This window comes from Rousettus aegyptiacus, unplaced genomic scaffold (genome assembly GCF_014176215.1).
Source record: "Rousettus aegyptiacus isolate mRouAeg1 unplaced genomic scaffold, mRouAeg1.p scaffold_m13_p_4, whole genome shotgun sequence".
Lineage (NCBI taxonomy): Eukaryota > Metazoa > Chordata > Mammalia > Chiroptera > Pteropodidae > Rousettus > Rousettus aegyptiacus.
The window spans coordinates 132,465,596-132,483,666 of NW_023416307.1; the positions used below are offsets into that span (position 1 = coordinate 132,465,596).

Here is an 18,071-nt window from a genome sequence, read left to right on the forward strand (position 1 = left end):
TTTTTTTTCCATCTTCATTGTCTGTACCCACCTACTTAAATGTCCCCTGCATTCCAGTGGGTTCTCCCCAAGGATGCAATGTTTATGGGAGACGATTGTGTTTGGGGAGCAGTAGCAAATGTTGTTGGCGCTCTTGAGATCTCTTTCACCTGCTCGTGTGCCCATCCCCCAGTGGCTATCTTCCGTGCTATAACAATTAATTCCTGTAACTAGTGACTGGAGTTTGCCCATAAGCAGTTGGAGCTACCCAGCAATTTATGTACTTCCCCTTCCCGCAGCCAACAGCCGACTCCCTTACCTAAAGGAGGGACAAACTCTTACTTCAGAGCTCCCCTAGGGATCGAGCCAAAGCTGGACAGCACCTGATACCACTCCCACACTGGGCTTCTTCCCCTGCTCCATCTGGCTGCCCCGTCTCCTCAAGCTCCTCTTGAAAGAATTCCCTTAATCATTCACTTGTACACAGCATGTGCCACCTCTGTCTTTGCTTCTAAGGAACCCAATAAGCCAGGAGCTATGAGAGTAAGCCCTGCAAGAGTAAACCCTGCAAGTAGGATCAGGAACTTGGATCTATCTTGACCTCTGCACCCATTGGCTAATTTCAGTTAGCCTAGCTGGAGACGTGGAAGGCTCAGCCCCTGAAGCAGGGATCGGAAATGCTGGCATGTGTACCAATTTCTACTCTTGCTTCCCATCCATGGTACACATCATTAATTACTCATGGCCCTCACTAGTTCTGAGCAAGGAGACCAGAATTCTCTCCAGCCTAGCACTTCAGACAACTGCTGTGCCTTGGCTAGGGTTGTCATTTCTTCCCTAAAATGTTGTAGCTTTGCCTTGCACAGGTTGTTTGAGGCTCTTACTGATAGTAAAAGATACTAATCTAAAAGATACTAATTTATATTTAGAACCATAGGCATCTTTCTTGGCCGAAGTTTTGTACCTCCTTCTATCAGCAAGACCTACAATTTTAGTGCCAGCATCCATTGACCACAGTGAGTGGCTGCTGGTTTTCTTCTTCCTGACACTAATGAGAGTCTTGATAACATGTGTTTGGTTCATTCAGAGTCCCTGTGACCTAAAGTAACTCCTGTTAATTTCAGTGGGGCCAAAAAGCAAAAGCCATTTGTTTCTGTCTGTTTGGCACTTTATTCCAGTTTAATCAAATAGACAGTGAGAGTCATTTTGTGCTGCTGGCTGGAGCCTTGGAGAGTTTCTCTGATGGGTGGCAGGATGAGATGCTCTGAAGCTGGGGGGCATTTGGCCAGGTCTGCAGCCTCTGGCAGAAGTCCTAAAGCTGGCGGTAGGGGGCTCCAGCTCCTGAGTGAAGGCGTGGGCAGAGAGAGTAAGTTTTCCACTGTCATCATCGGGATGGCCATGCCATCACTGTCCACCTGGGCGTTGGAGGCCACCGAAGTGTACTGCTGGTTCCCTCACCCCAAGAAGTACACACACACTCGCATGCATGCCGAGCACAGTTGCCTAAGCAATGCTGACAGAACGGCACGGACCATACCTTCCTTCCTGGTCGGCCAAGCTCCCCCTGCAGATGGAAGAGACAAGTAAGCAGAGGCTGCTTTGGAAGAAACCCTGGGAGTAGAGGGCTTAGTAGGGCTGATGACTGGGCATGCCCATGTGACTTGGTCCCCTGGCCACTCACGGCACCACTGCCATGTCAGTGGGCCAAGCCAAAATACGCTGATGGGACCCCACGCCTGCAGCGGCAGCCCGACCATCATGGAGCCCATTCTCATGCACTAAGGTAGAATTAGCACATGCTTTGAAATCTCAACCAGAAACTTCTCAGTGGCGCCCCCAGGAAACAGGCTGGAATTAGGACGGAGAAGTGAGTAGTGGCTCATACCTTTTCTCCCTTTGCTCCTGTCTTGCCAGGAAGCCCTGGAGGACCCTACACAAACAAGACAAGAAATGAAGAAAGTGTGCACCAAACCAGGGCAGAACGGGTGGCGAGGGAGGCAGGACTGGGTGGGTGGGGAGGAGGCTCTTGGGGCACTGAGCTCCAACCGCGGCCTCATTTTCTGTGCAGACTCGGGGCTCCAGAGGCCCCGTGAAGGACTCCCTTGGGGGCTCAGTCCCCTCCTCTCTGTTTCCCCTCTTCTAGCTTTTATGAGCTGTGTTTTCAATGGTGCCAGGGTTGTGGTGCTCACACATCTATTCCCTGTGATTTTAATTTTCCCCCCTGGAATTCTTGGGTTGCCTGAAACATCCAGAGTGCTTGGTGAGAGCAACTAAAGAGATGCTGTTTGCTGAAAACAACAGGCTTCCCCACCTCTCATATGTTCACAGCTGCTCTTACCAAGCTTCCCTGGGCCCCGACGAGAGGGAATTTACACTTTGCAAGTGGGAACAGCCAACTTGGAAATTCCCATGGTGGATCTATGGGTACCAGGTGCAGCAAAGTCTTCTGTTTTAAGACGCTGAGAATGTGAGCGAGTAAATAGTTCTTTTTTGTCCCATTGCCCAGCTGCAGGAGTCGGGGTGTCTCAGGCTCGGGGACTCTAGCACCCATGGCACAAAGTCTTGGCACACCCACAGCAGAATGCAGCTGCTTTCTGCTCATGTGTCTATGAAACGCTCAGTTGGCTAATTGTTTTCCAAATTCCCCAGGACAGCAGAGAGGAAATCCATCAAACCTATCCAGGCCGCTACTTCATCCCCAAGACGTGCAGGTGAACACGCCTAACACAAAGTCGGTTTGAAATATGATCTCTATGAGACTTGTCCAAATGACAAACAGCCCCTTGGGCCAGTGGTTCCCAAGCCTATGTGAACATTAGAACTCCCTGGGGATCTTAAAAAAAAACCCCGAAGAGCAAGCCACACCCCAGATAAATTACACCCCAACCTCAGGGTGAAGGGCACAGGCATTAGGAGTTTTTGAAGTTCCCAGAGGATTCTAATGTGCACATATTCTGGAAACCACCGTCTTTGGTTTATTCTCCTGTTTTAGGGAGGGGACGGAGGGGAGAGTTTTTATTCCAGTCTTTTATTTTTTCTAAGACTCAGTATTTTTCATTTCTCGAAATGGGCTAGAATTATTTGACCAAGCCATTGTGCTTAGCGCTGACTTGTAGATAATTCACTGGAGTGTCTTGTTAAAATGCAGATTCTGATTGAATGATGGGGGGGGGGGGGGATGAGATGAGATTCTGCATGTCTAACGAGCTCCCAGATGATGCCAATGTTGCTGGTCCACAGATCTCATTTTGGTGAGAACAGCATTCACGCGGTGTCCTAAGAGAACAGAGGTGACTGCATAGTCCCCTGGATTTGGACAACACAGCCTCTGTATGACTCAGATGGGATTGCGTGAGGGCAGAGATTAGCAAGTGTGACGGGGGGGGCGGTTGGTCAGCAGAGAATCCAATCCCTGTCTTCTCCCACGCTCTGTGTGTTCTCCTGTACCCTGAGAGCTGTCAGCGGAGACTGTGGGAGGTGGGCAGATAGAAACTCACCTGCGAGGAGTTCTTCAGGGTGCCCATCTTGCCTTTCTGCAAACTACCTAGTCCCTCAGTAGCAGCTCTGGCCAATTCTGGGTTCAAAGTTCTGTTTCCTTTATCACATTTATCAAATATTTACGGAGAACCTACTACACCCCACACGCTGCTATAACTGGCCACACAATATAAACAAGATAGACAACGTCCCTGCTCTCAAGACCAAGGGTCAGTTAACTTTTCCTGTAAAGAGCCAGACAGTCAATATTTTTGGCTATGCCTCTGATATAGCAACTCTGTCACAACGATTCAACTCTGTCCTTGAAGCATGAAAGCAGCCAGAGACAATAAAACTTTAATTACCAAAAAAAGGGTCATAGTTTGCTAACCCCAGCCACAGAACTTACATTTTATGGAGGGGAGACCAAAGAGATTAGAAACCAAAAAACAAATAAGGAAAATATAACAACATGAGCAAAATTTGCAGAGAATTAAAAATAGGTCATTGAACAGGAAGTGATGGGGAAGGCTGTTGTAAACTGGGTAGCTGAGGAAGGCATTTCTAAAGAGGTGGCAAATGAACGGAATTCTGAGTGACAAAGGAGCTGGCCATTGTAAAAATCGGAAGGAAGAACATTCCACACAGTCGGACCCACAGTGTAAAGGCCCTCAGGCTGGAAAACGCTTGGTGGGCATGAGGGCCCAAGATGCGTCCTATGGCTGCATTGAAGAGGCAGGGTTGGTGCCATGAGATGATGCGGGAGACACAGGCTGGCGTCCCCTCACGTGGGACCTTGCAACCCAGGGTGAGGAGTTGGTTTCTTAGTCTTCTTGTCATGAGAAGCCACAGGAGAGACTACTAGGGTATAACGCCTAAGGAACTCAAGGAACTGACTGCTCCTTGTTCTCTCTTTCCCCTCCTAGAAAATCCTTTTGCTAGCATTTTGCCTCTTCCTCACTCTTCCCTTTAGCTGTGCTGGGAAGGGCTGCTTGCTGCCACATTTGAGGCCAGATGAGCTCAGGTAACAAGTTCCTCTTTAGCTCTACTTTTCTGCACTGAATGCAGGCACCTCTGGGTCCCCTGGTGGGGTCGATGGCCACATAAAGGGCAACCCATTGTCATCAAGTGTTTGATGATAACTATAATAACAACCACATTCATCTAGGCGACATCTCATTTGCCCCCCATCCCACCCCAAATCCAGTACTGCAGGGGTAATTATTATCCCCAGTGCATGGATGAGAAAATCAAGCCTGGGAGGACAGAATTCACCGAGGGAAGGACCAGCGTTCTATCCACGTGGCTCTGGGGCTGGAGGTGAGCCAGAGAAGGAAAAACAGCCCCACATCACACCAAAACAGGCAGCTCAAAGAGGCTCTGCCCAGTGGGCTCACTGCTCTGAACCGAAGACAACAGGAGAGGGTCTAGTGGAATGCACCAACCTGGGGGCCAGGGGGCCCAGGGGAGCCAAGCGATCCTTGCATGCACGGGGGCTGCGTGGTCTCCAGTTCCAGGATGAGATTCTTCATGTCTTGGGAGAGAAGCTTCAATGCAAAGCAACACAGGGTTATAGGTCAGACTAGAAGAGGGTCACCATCCTGGACACAGACCAGCTCCATAGTCTAATTCCCAAGATTGGTGGTTCCCTGACACCCCAATGGTGTTCCAAGAAGATGACCTCAGGGCCACCAGTGTCTGTTCTCTCATCTGTTCTTGGGATGTAACTGGCTTGAATGGATTACAGAGAGATACTGACCACTTTGGATGGAGTTAGGAGCTACCTTTATCCAATGTCTAGGACAGCACCGTCCAGTAGAAATCGAATGTGAGCCATGTATGTGGTTTTGAGTGTGCTGGTAGCCACATTAAAAAGGTAAAAGGAAATAAGTGAAATTACTTCTAATAATATATTTTATTATTAGATACATCCCAAATATTACCATTTCAACATAAATTCAATGTTAAAAAATTACTAATGAGATATTTTACAGACTCTTTTCATAGAAAGTCTTCAAAATCCAGGGTGCGTTTTATACATACAGCACATCTCAATTCAAGCTAGCCACATGAAAAACACTCCATAGCCCCGTATAGCTAGAGGTTTCTGTATTGGGCAATATACATATATGAGTTTCTGGAAGGATCTGAGACTCTCAAGCCCCCAGAATGCCCAGCTTCTAAGTCAGCTTCCCAAACCCTGTTCTTTTCCTCTCTTCCCAAGTTCTGTTCCCGCTCACGCCTTCGTTCAGCTGCAGCAGGACCATTTCCTGCATCAACTCACAAAAAATGGTTTGTGAGAGATACAGGCCATGGAAGGGAATTTCATAAGTACTAGGGGAGAAGAAAAATAAAAGGGGAAATTCCATCTTTGAGCAGCTAATGGGAGCCCAGCAAGTTATAAATTCGCCTCATTGTTTTCAAGAAGGTGGGACATTTTGTCAAATTCAATTCCCTCCTGAGAAGAATCTCCCTCCATAACTTATTTAAGACAGTGGGAGGAGGGGCACACAGCAGAAGCTGCAGTGTCCATTCCAGGCTCGACTGCTGTGTGAGAGGAAAAAGTTGAATCCCTCAGAGAAGGTTCTGGAGGCAGCTCGCTCTGAGGAATGGGGGTGGGGGGGGGCGGGGCAGCGTGGTGGGCATTGAGAAGCCCGCGTTTCTGTCGTCTCACATGTCCCGAGATACTCACCGCACTTCGGCCCTCTCTGAAGAGCGGTGGGGGGAACAGTGGGGGCGGAGGAGGTGTCAGAAAGCAGCAGGCTTTGTGGTTGCCACGCTTCTTCTGATCCAGGCCGGGAAGGGCTGTTTAGAGAAAACTGCTCCTCATTAGCATGGTGCGAGTGCGGGCGCCTCTGGCATGCCCGCCGTGCCGGGGAGACCGCGCTGCCACCCTAGACTTCCGAATCTGATTCCCAACCCGTTAGATAGGAGCGCGCCTCCTGTTTGCTGCTTGATGTAGCCCTCCCCTGGCCTTCGATGACCAAGATAAGATGGATAAGATATACATGAGCAGATGGTATGGACACCCGGACCGTTAGAAGGTCCGTTTCTCCTTCTTGATGGACTCATCACTTTGGAGATGGAGCAAAGAATGCAAAGTTCAGACAGACTCATAATGTGCCCCCAGCAGTTGGGGAGGAGGAAGTCGTTGTTAATAACTTTGATATTGTGCTCAGAAGAAATGGTTCAGAGAGGGAGGCAGCCAGGTCTGGAGGTAGCAGTGATTCCAAGAGGCCATGAGCCATGATGTAAAACACATATTAGACTCCAGACCCTACACACACATTTGGTGGCCCCCCACGCTCACTGGAGAGTTACAGTCAAATGTCTCAATACACGAGTGTGAGGAGACAAAGAGAGGGCCCTGGACCTTTAGAGCTTCATTGTCACGTGGCGGGTCTTGGTGCACACGTTATTGGAGAGAAGGAAACTGGGGCCACGTGCTGTAGGAGAGGAAGAGAAGGAAGACTAAAGCCTCTTTTGATGTTGCAGGGGACCCAGGGCAACGGTGGCAGAGTATGAGGTGGAAAAATCAGAGGAAGCACTGGGTTGTGGGGAAAGCTGCCAAATGTGGTGTTAAACATTCGTTCATCTGAGCACGTGCTTTGCCAGGCACTGGGCTAGGCCTTGTAGGAGGAATAAAGATGCCTAAATTGTGCCCCTGACCTGTAGATGGTAAAGCCCGTGGAGAGTGGGTGGCTGCCAAAGCCTTTCTGCTCATATCCCACCCTGCCCTCCCATGCCCAGACCTGTCTGGAGACTCTTATTCTAGGTCGAAAACTGTCAGGTGCTGCCTCCACCAGGAAGCCTTCCTTGACTTCTTACCCCTATGCTGGCTTTTATCTTTGTATATCTCTGACTATCTCATGTTTTCTGGGAGCCAGTTTTTATCCCCAGGGTGTAGCACAGTAACTGGCATACACTAGATATTCCACAAAAATGTTTGAAAAATTAATTAAAAAAAAAACATTATTACATGGTAGGTACCATTTAAATGTTTTACACATATAGATTTAATCCTCACAGCAAGCCTGAGAGTTAAGTACTATTATTATAATCATCATCCCCATTTCATAGATCGATTCCCTGAGGCAAAGAGGTGAATTGACTTGCCCAAGATCATGCAACCAGTAAGTGACGGAAACAGGATTTGAACATGGCAGTCCTATTCCAGAGTCCTTCCTCTAGATCTCTCCTCTATGACTGCGTGTGGGTAGAAATAAAGGTCAGGAGCTAGGAGGAAGGCAAGAGTCTCCCATAACGACTACCTGAGATGTACAGCATCAATGCCCTCCAACCGGAGACCGCCAGGACCGTACCTCTAGTTGAACACAGTTGGCTCTACTGACTCATTGCAAGAGGGAGGGCATATTCCAGGGGGGACTGTGGGCATCTGGGTAACAGGGTGTGAGAAGAGGTTTATTCTAGGACTCGGGCTTTTGCTAGGAGGTGTTGGGGGAGACTGAGGAAGCAAAGTCTGCCTTCGCTCCTGATTGGATGCTGTCGAGAAGCAAGGGCTGGTCATGACTGAGTATCTTAATTCTTGTCTGGACGAAGAGAAGACTAGAAGGAGACTGAAGCTTGACCGGTAAAGAAGCAGAAGTCACTCACTCACATTAGCAAAGACAGAGGGATAGTTGGTGCTTGGCCGATAGTCCCATTCTGTCTGTGTCTGACATGGCGACGGAGTGGCCTTCCTTGTTTTATCTTGACCCGTCACAGTCACAGAGTGGCCCTGTCTGATGTTGCTCTATGAAATCCTTTATGTTCAACAGGAGAACGCCACGGCCCAGCCGTGAGTGGCAGGCCCGCTCCAGCTGTCATGGGCTGCTTTTCTCTTTCTCAGCAGTAAGCTAATATAGCTATGTTGCTATAAAACTTGACATTGATACCAATGGTATTCTTCCTCTGGTTTCTTCCCCAGAGTGTGGCGTGAGCTAGGGATGGGCACGCTCCGCTGCCCGACCCTGCCTCGGGCACGTGGAGATGCCGGGAGACGTGCACCAGCACTTCGGAACCCTGTCAAGGTCGCCCAGCTGCAGTTTCTCCCTTGCTTCTCTTTGGCCTCAGCAGACAGCTACGGGCTGAGGATGCGGGTTTCTGCAAAGCCTCTCCCAGCCTGGAACACCTGGGAGGGTGGCAGGTTCACTTGCACTCTTGGCCATTTGTTTTTCCAGACCATATATGGCCTCCAATGCCTCCCTTCACCCCACGCCCTGTGTGTCCTTCCACCGATGAAAGACTCTGCATCATTTAAAGCAATCGCTTCTCTTATTTCTTCCTGGAAACTGGAGACGCCCCATCCCTTTCCCCTTTGACCTTTTTCATTTTCAGCAGGTGAAGACCATGCACTTCTGCCCACCCCCCACAACTCCCTAGAGAGGTTTGTTTTTAGCACAGTCTATTTTATTTGCAGCTCATTCCAGCTCAGAAAATTTCCATCAGGTGGACGTGTTTGGGAACAGCTTTCCCCCCACCCGCCCCGTTGCCAACCCCTCCTTCCCGGTCACCTAAGCCAGGGCTTCGCATGTCTATTTTGGTGTCATCCGAGTGGCCTGTGGGTCTCTCTCTGGACTATGCTGCCTCTGTGGAATCATGTCTGAGCTCAGGGTCCGGCCTGGAAAAGCCTCAGCAGGCTCTGTTGTGATGGAAAAATGATGTGTGTGTGTGTACATGGGGCACAGAAACGTGGCTGCGTCGTGTGGCTCAGCTCCAGGCAGCTGCCTTGGAAATGCCATCTATCATGGAATTTTGGGACTGCTTGCCCTGACTTAAGGACACTGAAGTCACTTTGTATGTGGCCACTGCAACATCAAATCATGAGCAGAAACAATGCTGAGTCTAGTAAGGCTTTTGGAAAAATTTGGGTTGTTTGCTTGTTTGTTTGTTTGTTTGTTGCTGTTGTTGATGCTGGCTTTGCCCTTTGGACTCAGGACCCACCTGACTCTGGGGCACATCCTTGGAGAGTTATTCACTCCACTCATTTTTGGAAATATAGAGACTTAAAATGAGAGTCTGAATGCAAGTGACCATGTGACCCCGTTTTCAGTCCGAAACTCACTTTCCCCATCTGTACCACAAAGAGTTTGGCTCAAACCATCTCTCAAGTCCTTTTTACACATCTGACACCAGCACCAGCACCGCGTCCACCTGGATCTCTCATTCGCAAGGCACGCCCATCGACAGGGCACTAGAGACAGCCCTTTCTGTTTCTGCCTCCTTTTCTTGCATCAAGAAGCTCCCCCCTCGAATAAGCAAATGTGTCATTAGAAGCCATCAAAGGAAAGAAGTGACATGAACATCCTGCCTTAGTAGGTTGAGAACATTACAGGTGCAGCCATATCGTAACCCTTCCGCAACTGCTCGTGCAGTTGGTGCACTGTCCAACCTCCTCCTGCTGCTTTGAGGCATGTCCCTGCCTTTCTGAGAAGGAGCTCGAGGAGAAGAGAGGGGAAGGGCACACATTCCACAGCATCGCGAGGCGTTTGGACCCTGAGTCCGATGGCTCAGCTACAGTCGTCACCTTAACTGGTTGCAATGTGCCTGGCTTTCCCTGATCCACATATCCCAGAGAAGACTTCACCCTACAACCTTCCTTCGACCCCCACACACACCTTGAAAAACAAAATCTAATCCTTAAGGTTGAAGGTATTTGAGCTTCTCTGAAAAACCATGTTAGGATTTGCCATCTTGCGGTTTGCTCCTGAGCAGTCATGGGGGGCAGGTGAATACATAATCTATAAAGAAAACAATTTGGTGGGTTGGTAGCTACTGCCCTGGGATTGTGAGCCTCATGACCCACGTCAGTCAGCCTGGAGAGTAATAGAGAGTGTCTCGGCCACCAATGGTGAGGGTGGCCCCAGACCGCAGGACACAATGTTACTCCAAAGCCAAAGGATAAGCAGCTGCCAGCCTGCCACTCTGAAGTCGAGATCGCAAGTGGGCACACGCAGGTGCACACGCACATGAGCATGTGTGCCAAGGCCCCCCCCCCCAACCAATTCCACTGTCAGACCCCTTTACATTGCAATTCCAAAACTAGCTGAGAAGTTTAAGATTTAAAGGCTGCTGAGAACCCCTAGAACAAGTCTGCTTTCAGAGAGTCCTTTTTCCAAAACAGTGCACACACGCATGCAAGTGCACATGTATGCGTGTGCACGCATGCGTGCGCGCGCGCACACACACACACTCACCTAAGCAGCAAGCTGAGTAACAGAGCAGTCCTGAAGTGGTGAGCAGATGAGTGAGGCTGAGAGTTGGGCCCAGCATTGTGGGCAAGGCCCAAGGCGGACTGGCCGGGGAGCGCACACTGGAGACAGGTTGAGATCGGTCACACCCCAAGTATTCCCAGCATCTGGCCTGCTGGGAATTTGGGTGAGAGTCAGTCAATTCCTTCTTTGGTGTTGCTTCTGCCCCAGATGCCAGGGGTCCAGAGGCCAGTCCTGAGCTGCCTCTCAGGAGGTAGCAATAGGGGGCGGCTTGGGAGAGGAAGAGTGCCCTCAGCCCAAGGGAGGGGTTGAGGTTGGGAGCCTGGGCTACTGATCGCAAGCAGAGAGGAAATGAAGTGCAGTCCATCAAACTGGCCGCTTTCATTCAGCTCAGAAATTGCCGTGACGGTACTGCTCTGGCCAGACTCAAAGTCCACCCTCACTGTGACCGTCCAGGGAGTCTGTCCTCCACTGCTTCAGGGGAGACCTTTGTTGCCAGGGTCCCTTAGCCTTCACCATGTCTGTGCCAAGCTGCTGCCAACAAAGCTAAATTAATTAAAGCCTGTGGGGTAAACCTTTTTAGATGAAATCTGTCTGTAAAATAATAAGGTGATATGTATATCAGATACGTGTAGAAATCTGTCTGAAACTTTATAGGCATACCCAATGCACAAGCATGCATGCGCACGCACGCACACACACACACACACACAAATATTCCAGATCATAAAAACAAGATTATTACTACTTAGCAATAAGCTCTGTTGTTTTAACCAGCTTAGTAAAGACCATAAGCTCTAGAAGGAGTCGGCAAGGCTTTTCTGGAAAGGACTATACAATAAATATTTTAGGCTCTATGGGCCACATGGCCATCGTTGCAATGGAATTCTGCCATAGTACATGAAAGCAGACATAGACGACACATGAAGGAATAAGTGTGGCTGTGTTGCCATAAAACTTCACCTACGAAAAAGGAGGCAAGCTAGATTTGGCCCGCAGGCTGCAGTTTGCTGACTCCTGAGCTATAGCCTCCAAAAGAAAGACTATTTCTTGTATTCATGCATTCATTTACTCTTTCATTCATTCAGAAACACATATCGAGTACCAAACACGTGCAAGACGCAATGACTAGACACAGTCCCTTCCCTTGGAACGTGTTGTTCAGTGCTGTGGAAAGAGCACAGGCCCTGGAGTTAGGCAAACTTGGGCTGCAGTCCTTGTCTTGCACTTACTAGCTGTATGACCTCGAGGAAGTTATTCACTCTCTCTGAGTCTCAGTTCTCTTATCTGTACAGTGGGTAAGGTGAAACTTGCCCTGCTACTTTGTTGTAAAGACTAAAGAACTACTAAGGCTTTTGTAGTTCCTGGCATAGAATAGGGGCTCTTGTATCAACATTTTCAAATGTTGTACAAAGTGGGAAAAGAGAAGAGGCTAAAATGCAGCTGGGGTGTTTAGAGGGATTCATAGAAGGAAGTGATGGGTACCAGCTGGAGCAGGGAATACAAGTGAGAAATCAGGGAAAGCTTCCTAGAAGAGATGGCATTTGAGCTGAGCTTTGAAAGCAGAGATTTACTGGCATCGAGATGGGAGGAGTGAGGACTGAAAGGGGTAGGCTGTGTTCTCTCTGCGGGGCATTTCTCTCTATTCTCAGAAACACAGAATCTAAGATATCAGAGAAAGAAGCACGGCAGGCATAAGACCTGAATCCCAGACAGTTGCAGAAATATCATCCGCATCACCTTTTCTCAGGTTTCCCATGCTGGGTCATTCCTGCACCTCTCCATTCTTTAGACCTCATTTCAAAACTCTTGGAGATGGGAGTTTTGCCACTGTTAGCACCAAAAGCATTTATTTTTCTTACCATTCAGCATCAAACTTTTCCTTTAAAGGTTTGCACAAGTAAACCACTCAACTATACTTTGTTTCACTATTGTAAAAATGAAGGTGACTGGACCAGATGACCTCTGAGGTCCCGTCCAGCCCTATAGGTGTTTGAATCTCTATTTTGAACCTAACGACTCAGGCTTGCGCATGTCTCTTTCTGTCCCTCTTCTCCATTTCTCTCCTCCTGCAACTCTCTTTCCTGACTCGGTCTTTCTCTCTATCTCTGTCTCCCCATCTCTAATTTTGTCCCATTCTCTGACTCTGTCTCTCTCTCTTGAAGAACTAACAGTTGAATTTCCTTAAATCAAATGCCTGGATGTATGCTCCACGACTGATAACTGCCCTTCAGCCAAGCCTGCCAGCCTGGGATGAGGAATCCTGGTTTCCAGCCCTGGTGTGGCCAGAAACTTACTGTGTGACTTTAGCTCCCCACTGGGCCTTGTTTTCCGAAGTTTTCTGAAATGTGAAATGGTAGCTTGGGACAAGATGAGCCTAAGCCTTTTCCAGCTATGACTCCTGAGACACAAAAAGCCCTTCACAGGGGCCATGACAGGGATGGAGGATCACTCTCCCCACGTCTACCCTGGAGGGCGATCCTTGCACTGGAGTTAGTGGCCTGCGAAGTGCGTTCGGGTTCACTGGCCCAAGCACCAGCTCACCACAGCAGAGCTGCCTGCGAAATTTAATTCATGATAACTTTCCGGGGCCTTCCTGCAGCTGTCAACAGGTGTCATATTCACAGTATTTTGTCTTAATCGCAGCTCTGGTATTTATCAACCAGGACAGAAGACCATTTCTGTAATACTGCCTCCCTGGGCACTGTTCCAGACACTCCCGTCCCCACTGCTGGCACAGGCAGGCCTGTTCCCCATTGGTCTCCAAAGCGGGGTCTGCTCTGCATCTTCCCCCTGCCGTGCCTCCCACCCCCGCTGTGCAGGGAGATCGTGCAGCCTGGATAACTTGGAATCCTTCCAGAGGACCCAGAATTCCCAGTGTGAGGCAAAGACACCTGTATGTTTGGGGGCAGAGCCCAGGGCACCTCAAGTTGGCTGTCCCATCCGAACCTGGTGGACAGAGAAGTAGCTTGGAGGACATGGGTTCTTTCCCACGGACAAAGAGTCTCCTCGAGCAAACTTTGGTCAGGCTCTCAACAAGGCTTTGAACTTTGGGCTTTGCATCCATGATTGCAGAGTCCAGTTTTAGTAAGAATCCTGCTAAGTTGGTTTAGATAGAATCCCCAGCAGTAGAGACCTATAACGGATTCTGCTTCAGCCTGCAAACATTTATTGAACGCTTACTGTATGTCAAGCTCTTGCTCTGCCACCAGGATATATAGATGAATAAGTCCACAGTCTAACTCTGGAGGGTAAAGAGTTTTCATCTCATAGGCTAACTTGAACTGAATGGTCCAGATTCCCTGGAACACTGTGTTAAGAGGAAAGAGGGTCGGGACTTATCAGTATCGCCCTCCCTGAAATGGAAGGAAGGAGTGATGCCCGTGCTGCATACTTGCTGACCCTTGTTTAGCAAAATCCTCATCATGAAATAACGACGCTGAGCTCAGCACTTCCCATGTAATATTGCATTTATTCCTCATAGAATATAAAATATCCTCATTTTATAGAGGAGAAAAGGACTCTTGGAGAAGCCAAGTCCAGGCCACATACCTTGTACCGAGTTCAAAAGGAGCCTTGCACACAGCCCCATGAGAAGGTGCTCTCCTGGTGGCCATCTTATCCAGCCCCTGGGGGACGACTGTCTTTCCCGACCATTGTTCCCAACCCCCACTCCTCCTGCCACCCCTCACCCTCCCCCCTTCTGTTCTCCCTGCTCCCATGGGGCAGGAAGGTTGCTCTCTGACCTGGCCCTTCCCTGACTGGCTGGTTCTCTCCACGCCTAACTCCTGGCCACCGACTTTACATCACAGCTCCTCCCCCACTGGGGCTCTACAGAGAAGGCTAGTACTCCCCCAAAATGTGTGCTCCCCCTTCGGTAGGCCACAGCTGTCCCTGAGAAGTGGCTGTACCTCCCAGTCCCCTGCAGTGAGAATACCCAGGGGCATGTGACTCTTCTTTCCCCCAGTTCTGCTGGGATGCAGATGACTAGAGCCCTGCGAGATGGGGGAGCCACAGATGGAAAAAGGGCCCGCGCCCTGAAATGCCATCATGGAGGTGAGCCGTCCCCAACCAGGGACACTGAACTGCTGGGTGAGCAGAAAATAAATTTTGATTAGATTAAGTCACTAACATGTGGGTGCTTGTTTGTTACAGCGGACAGCATTACCCTAACACAACAGTGAAGTGCCAACTACCAGAATCATTCCACAAGCAGTCAATATCCTTCTCCCATCCCTGCAACAACCCTGCAAGGTATGTGTCAGTACTAACATCTTCATTTTCATACAAGGCCGAGAGACTTAGGGACGTACCTAAGGGCATACACAGCCAGTAGGTAGTAGGCCAGGACTGAATGCAGATGTCTGACCCTGGAGATTTCTGGAGATTTGGTTACCAGCACAAAGTGGTGACCTCCCATCCCCTTGACCCCACCAGCCAGAGAGAATGAGTAAGAAACCTACCAAAAAAAAAAAAAAAAAAAAAAAGGCAGGTGTCATCTTAGCTAGCTAGGGTTGGAGGAGTTTACCAGCCTCTAGTTCCATGTCTTTCTAATCCAGCCTTACATGACCCATCTTTGGGTCCCAGTTTCCTGGTTTGTAAACTCATATTGCAGGATGACAGACAATCCTAGTTGCCTCTCTCACTATTCTGTGCATTAGTGGCCTTTAATGAAATGTGCATTTACCTTCCCTGTTGAATAATTTAGTCTTTAAAGTGCACAGAGGATCTGCAAGTCATTTTGGAATCCACCAAAAAAATAGGAAAGATGGACAAATATGTGATAGAGTAAATACACCAAAATGACGACTGCAGAATCTATGTGGTGGGTGTATTGCTTTGCTACGGCTGTCATAACAAGGTACCTGGGGAGCTTAAACAGCAGAAATTTATTTTTCCAGAAGCCAGAAGTCTGAGATTAAGATGTTGGAAGGTTTAGTTCTCTCCTTGGCTTGCAGATGGCTGCCTTCTAGCTGTGTCCTCACATGGCCTTCCCTCTGAGCATCCCTAGCGTCTCTCTGTGTCCAAATTTTCTCTTCTTAGAAGGACACCAGTCAGATTGGATCAAGGCCCACCCTAAAGGCCTCATATAGCCATGTCACCTCTTTAAAGGCCCTATCTCCAAATACAGGTACCGGGGTTAGGGCTTCCACTTAATGACTTTTGAGAGGCACACAATTCAGCCCATAATAGCGGGGCATATTGGTGTTCCCTGGATAATTTTTTCCACTTTCTTGAATGTTTGAAATTTTTCATAATAAAAAAGAATTAAATAATTTTAAGTAGGCAACAAAGAGCCAGAAGATAGCTTCATAAGGGTTAGGATTGGGCGTGGGTCAGTCTAACGTCCTTGCTGGAAAATATCTGGGGGGCCCCCTGGAGCTGCACAGAGCTAGACCACCAGTGTTGTCTGAAAGAACCTGTAGCCACTCAACAAGAGACCTTGAGCAGGTAATTAAATTTCCACAAAGAACATGAGGACATTCTCCTCTGCCCCTTACAGGGATGCCGGGAAGAGGAAAAATCTGCTCTAGCTACAAGGATGAAAGAGAATCATCCTACATGGGTCGTTACTTTGTAGTAAGTCATATATCAACTGTGACTCCTTTGTGCATTGATTCAAGGAGACAAACCCATCCCTCTTTCCTCCCACGAGGGAAGTTTTTGGACCTTATCTAAAGGAAGGCATCTGCTTCTTTAAGTTCAAGTTCTAATTTGACCAAATGACATGTGGTAAATAGAGAGGAAGGAGGAGACAATGTTATTAGGAGCCAAAGGAACATCAAGAAACCTCCCCACGGCTGGCTGCGCCTGGCTCTGAATCTGATTACAGCGGCCAGCATAAATCAGCGAGTGCTATTAAATCTTCGGCTATGGCTTGACAGGGGAGGCCACGTTCTAAAGTTATTCAGGAAGTCTGGCCATAGGTCAGAGACAAAACCGTCCAGCTGCATTGGGCCCAAAGAGTGGGTTATTTCCAACACCCTCTGACAGCTGGGGCTGAGTGGAAAGACCCTGTGTTTCCAATCATCACATTTCCACACCTTCATTCTTCCATGGTGACATCTTAGCTCTGCTGACACTTGTGATTCAAAACCATGTGGCTCACTTAGCTCCTTCCATAAAGCCCCCACGTCCCTGCCCCACCCCCTCAGTATTTGTTGTCTGAGGGTCCACAGCAGGTGGGGAGGAGGGAGTAGAGCCCCTGGGGGCCCCCGGCTGCCCACTGGCACAGACGGACATTTCTACCCATTGGTCTCACGGAGTCACTCAAATCTCTGAATTACAGAAAGTGAGAGACCCCAGGCTGACCCACTTGACCTTGACTGAGCAGCAGAGCTTCTCAACTGAACAAGTTGGCAGGATAAAGCTTAGGATTTTGCTGCACTATAATTGTGTGATTCTATCAGTCTGGAAATTCTCCGAGATCTCAATTCCCATTGTTAATTTGGGTCTAACAGACTTTTAAAGACAGAAAAATCCCACCCCGTGCTTCAGATGAGAGGCTCTGTTTTGTATGCATATATGGAATTTTGTTTAATTGTTTAGAATAAGTAGTACATTCATGCAATTCAAAGTTCAAAACTCATAAAGAGGTATACATGAAAACTCTCCCACACCTGTCCCAGTTCCAATTAATTATCATCAGTAGCTTAGTCTCCTGCGTATACTTCCATGATAATTTTGTGCATACAGGGCGAACAAGTAAGTACAATATTTTCCCTTTCACTTTGAGTAAACTTATTTATATAATACTATGAATATGGTCTTCTCTCGGTTTCTTCACGGTATTTCTAAGAGATTATTCTGTGTAACTACATAAAATGCACTCGCATTCCTTTCTATAGCTACATAATTTTCCTTTACTTGGAAGAACCATAATTTGTTCATCCTGGCTCCTGCTGATGTACATTTGGGTAATTAGCAAACGTTTGCTGATATAAACAATGATACAATAAAATAACCTTAGCATGCATCTTTGTGTACATTGGTGTGTCCATTAAATGAATTCCTAGAATAGAATTGCTGGACCAAAGAGTGTGTGTTGGCTAATTCATCTCCACGAAGCCTCCATCAGCTCGCATCCCTCCCACGAACAGAGGATACGCGTACCTGTTTCCACACACCCTCGCCAGCACATGTGATATCAGATCTTTTGAATTTCACCCATCTGATAGATAAAAATGGTATTTAAGTGTGGTTTTAATTTGCATTTCTCTAATGGTGAATGAAACTGGGACTATTTTCGCATGCTTTTGACCCATTTGCACTTTTTTTCATTTTTCCATCAGGTCACTGATCTTCTCTTATAAATTTTTCTTATATATAAGGAAAGTAGCACTTTATTATATGACTTGCAAATATTTCCTCAGTTTGTTTTGACCTTTCAACTTTTTTTTTTTT

General features: G+C 48.1%; 1 protein-coding gene across 4 annotated transcripts in view; it reads right to left on the reverse strand.

Annotated features, from left to right (window-relative positions):
* The window catches only part of COLQ (collagen like tail subunit of asymmetric acetylcholinesterase), a 74,211-nt gene that overhangs the window by 24,852 nt on the left and 31,288 nt on the right, over positions 1-18,071 (reverse strand). For 2 of the 4 annotated variants that reach the window (XM_016140239.2, XM_016140240.2), the window contains exons 1-5: positions 10,653-11,307; positions 6,149-6,261; positions 4,902-5,003; positions 1,865-1,909; positions 1,517-1,543 (exon numbers count right to left, since the gene is read on the reverse strand). In XM_016140239.2, coding sequence (XP_015995725.2) covers positions 1,517-1,543; positions 1,865-1,909; positions 4,902-5,003; positions 6,149-6,261; positions 10,653-11,052 — 687 coding nt within the window. In that variant the 5' untranslated portion in view covers positions 11,053-11,307. Of the gene's footprint in view, positions 1-1,516; positions 1,544-1,864; positions 1,910-4,901; positions 5,004-6,148; positions 6,262-10,652; positions 11,308-18,071 lie in introns of those variants that run through there. The other 2 variants (XM_036218661.1, XM_016140241.2) reach the window with 1 other exon arrangement.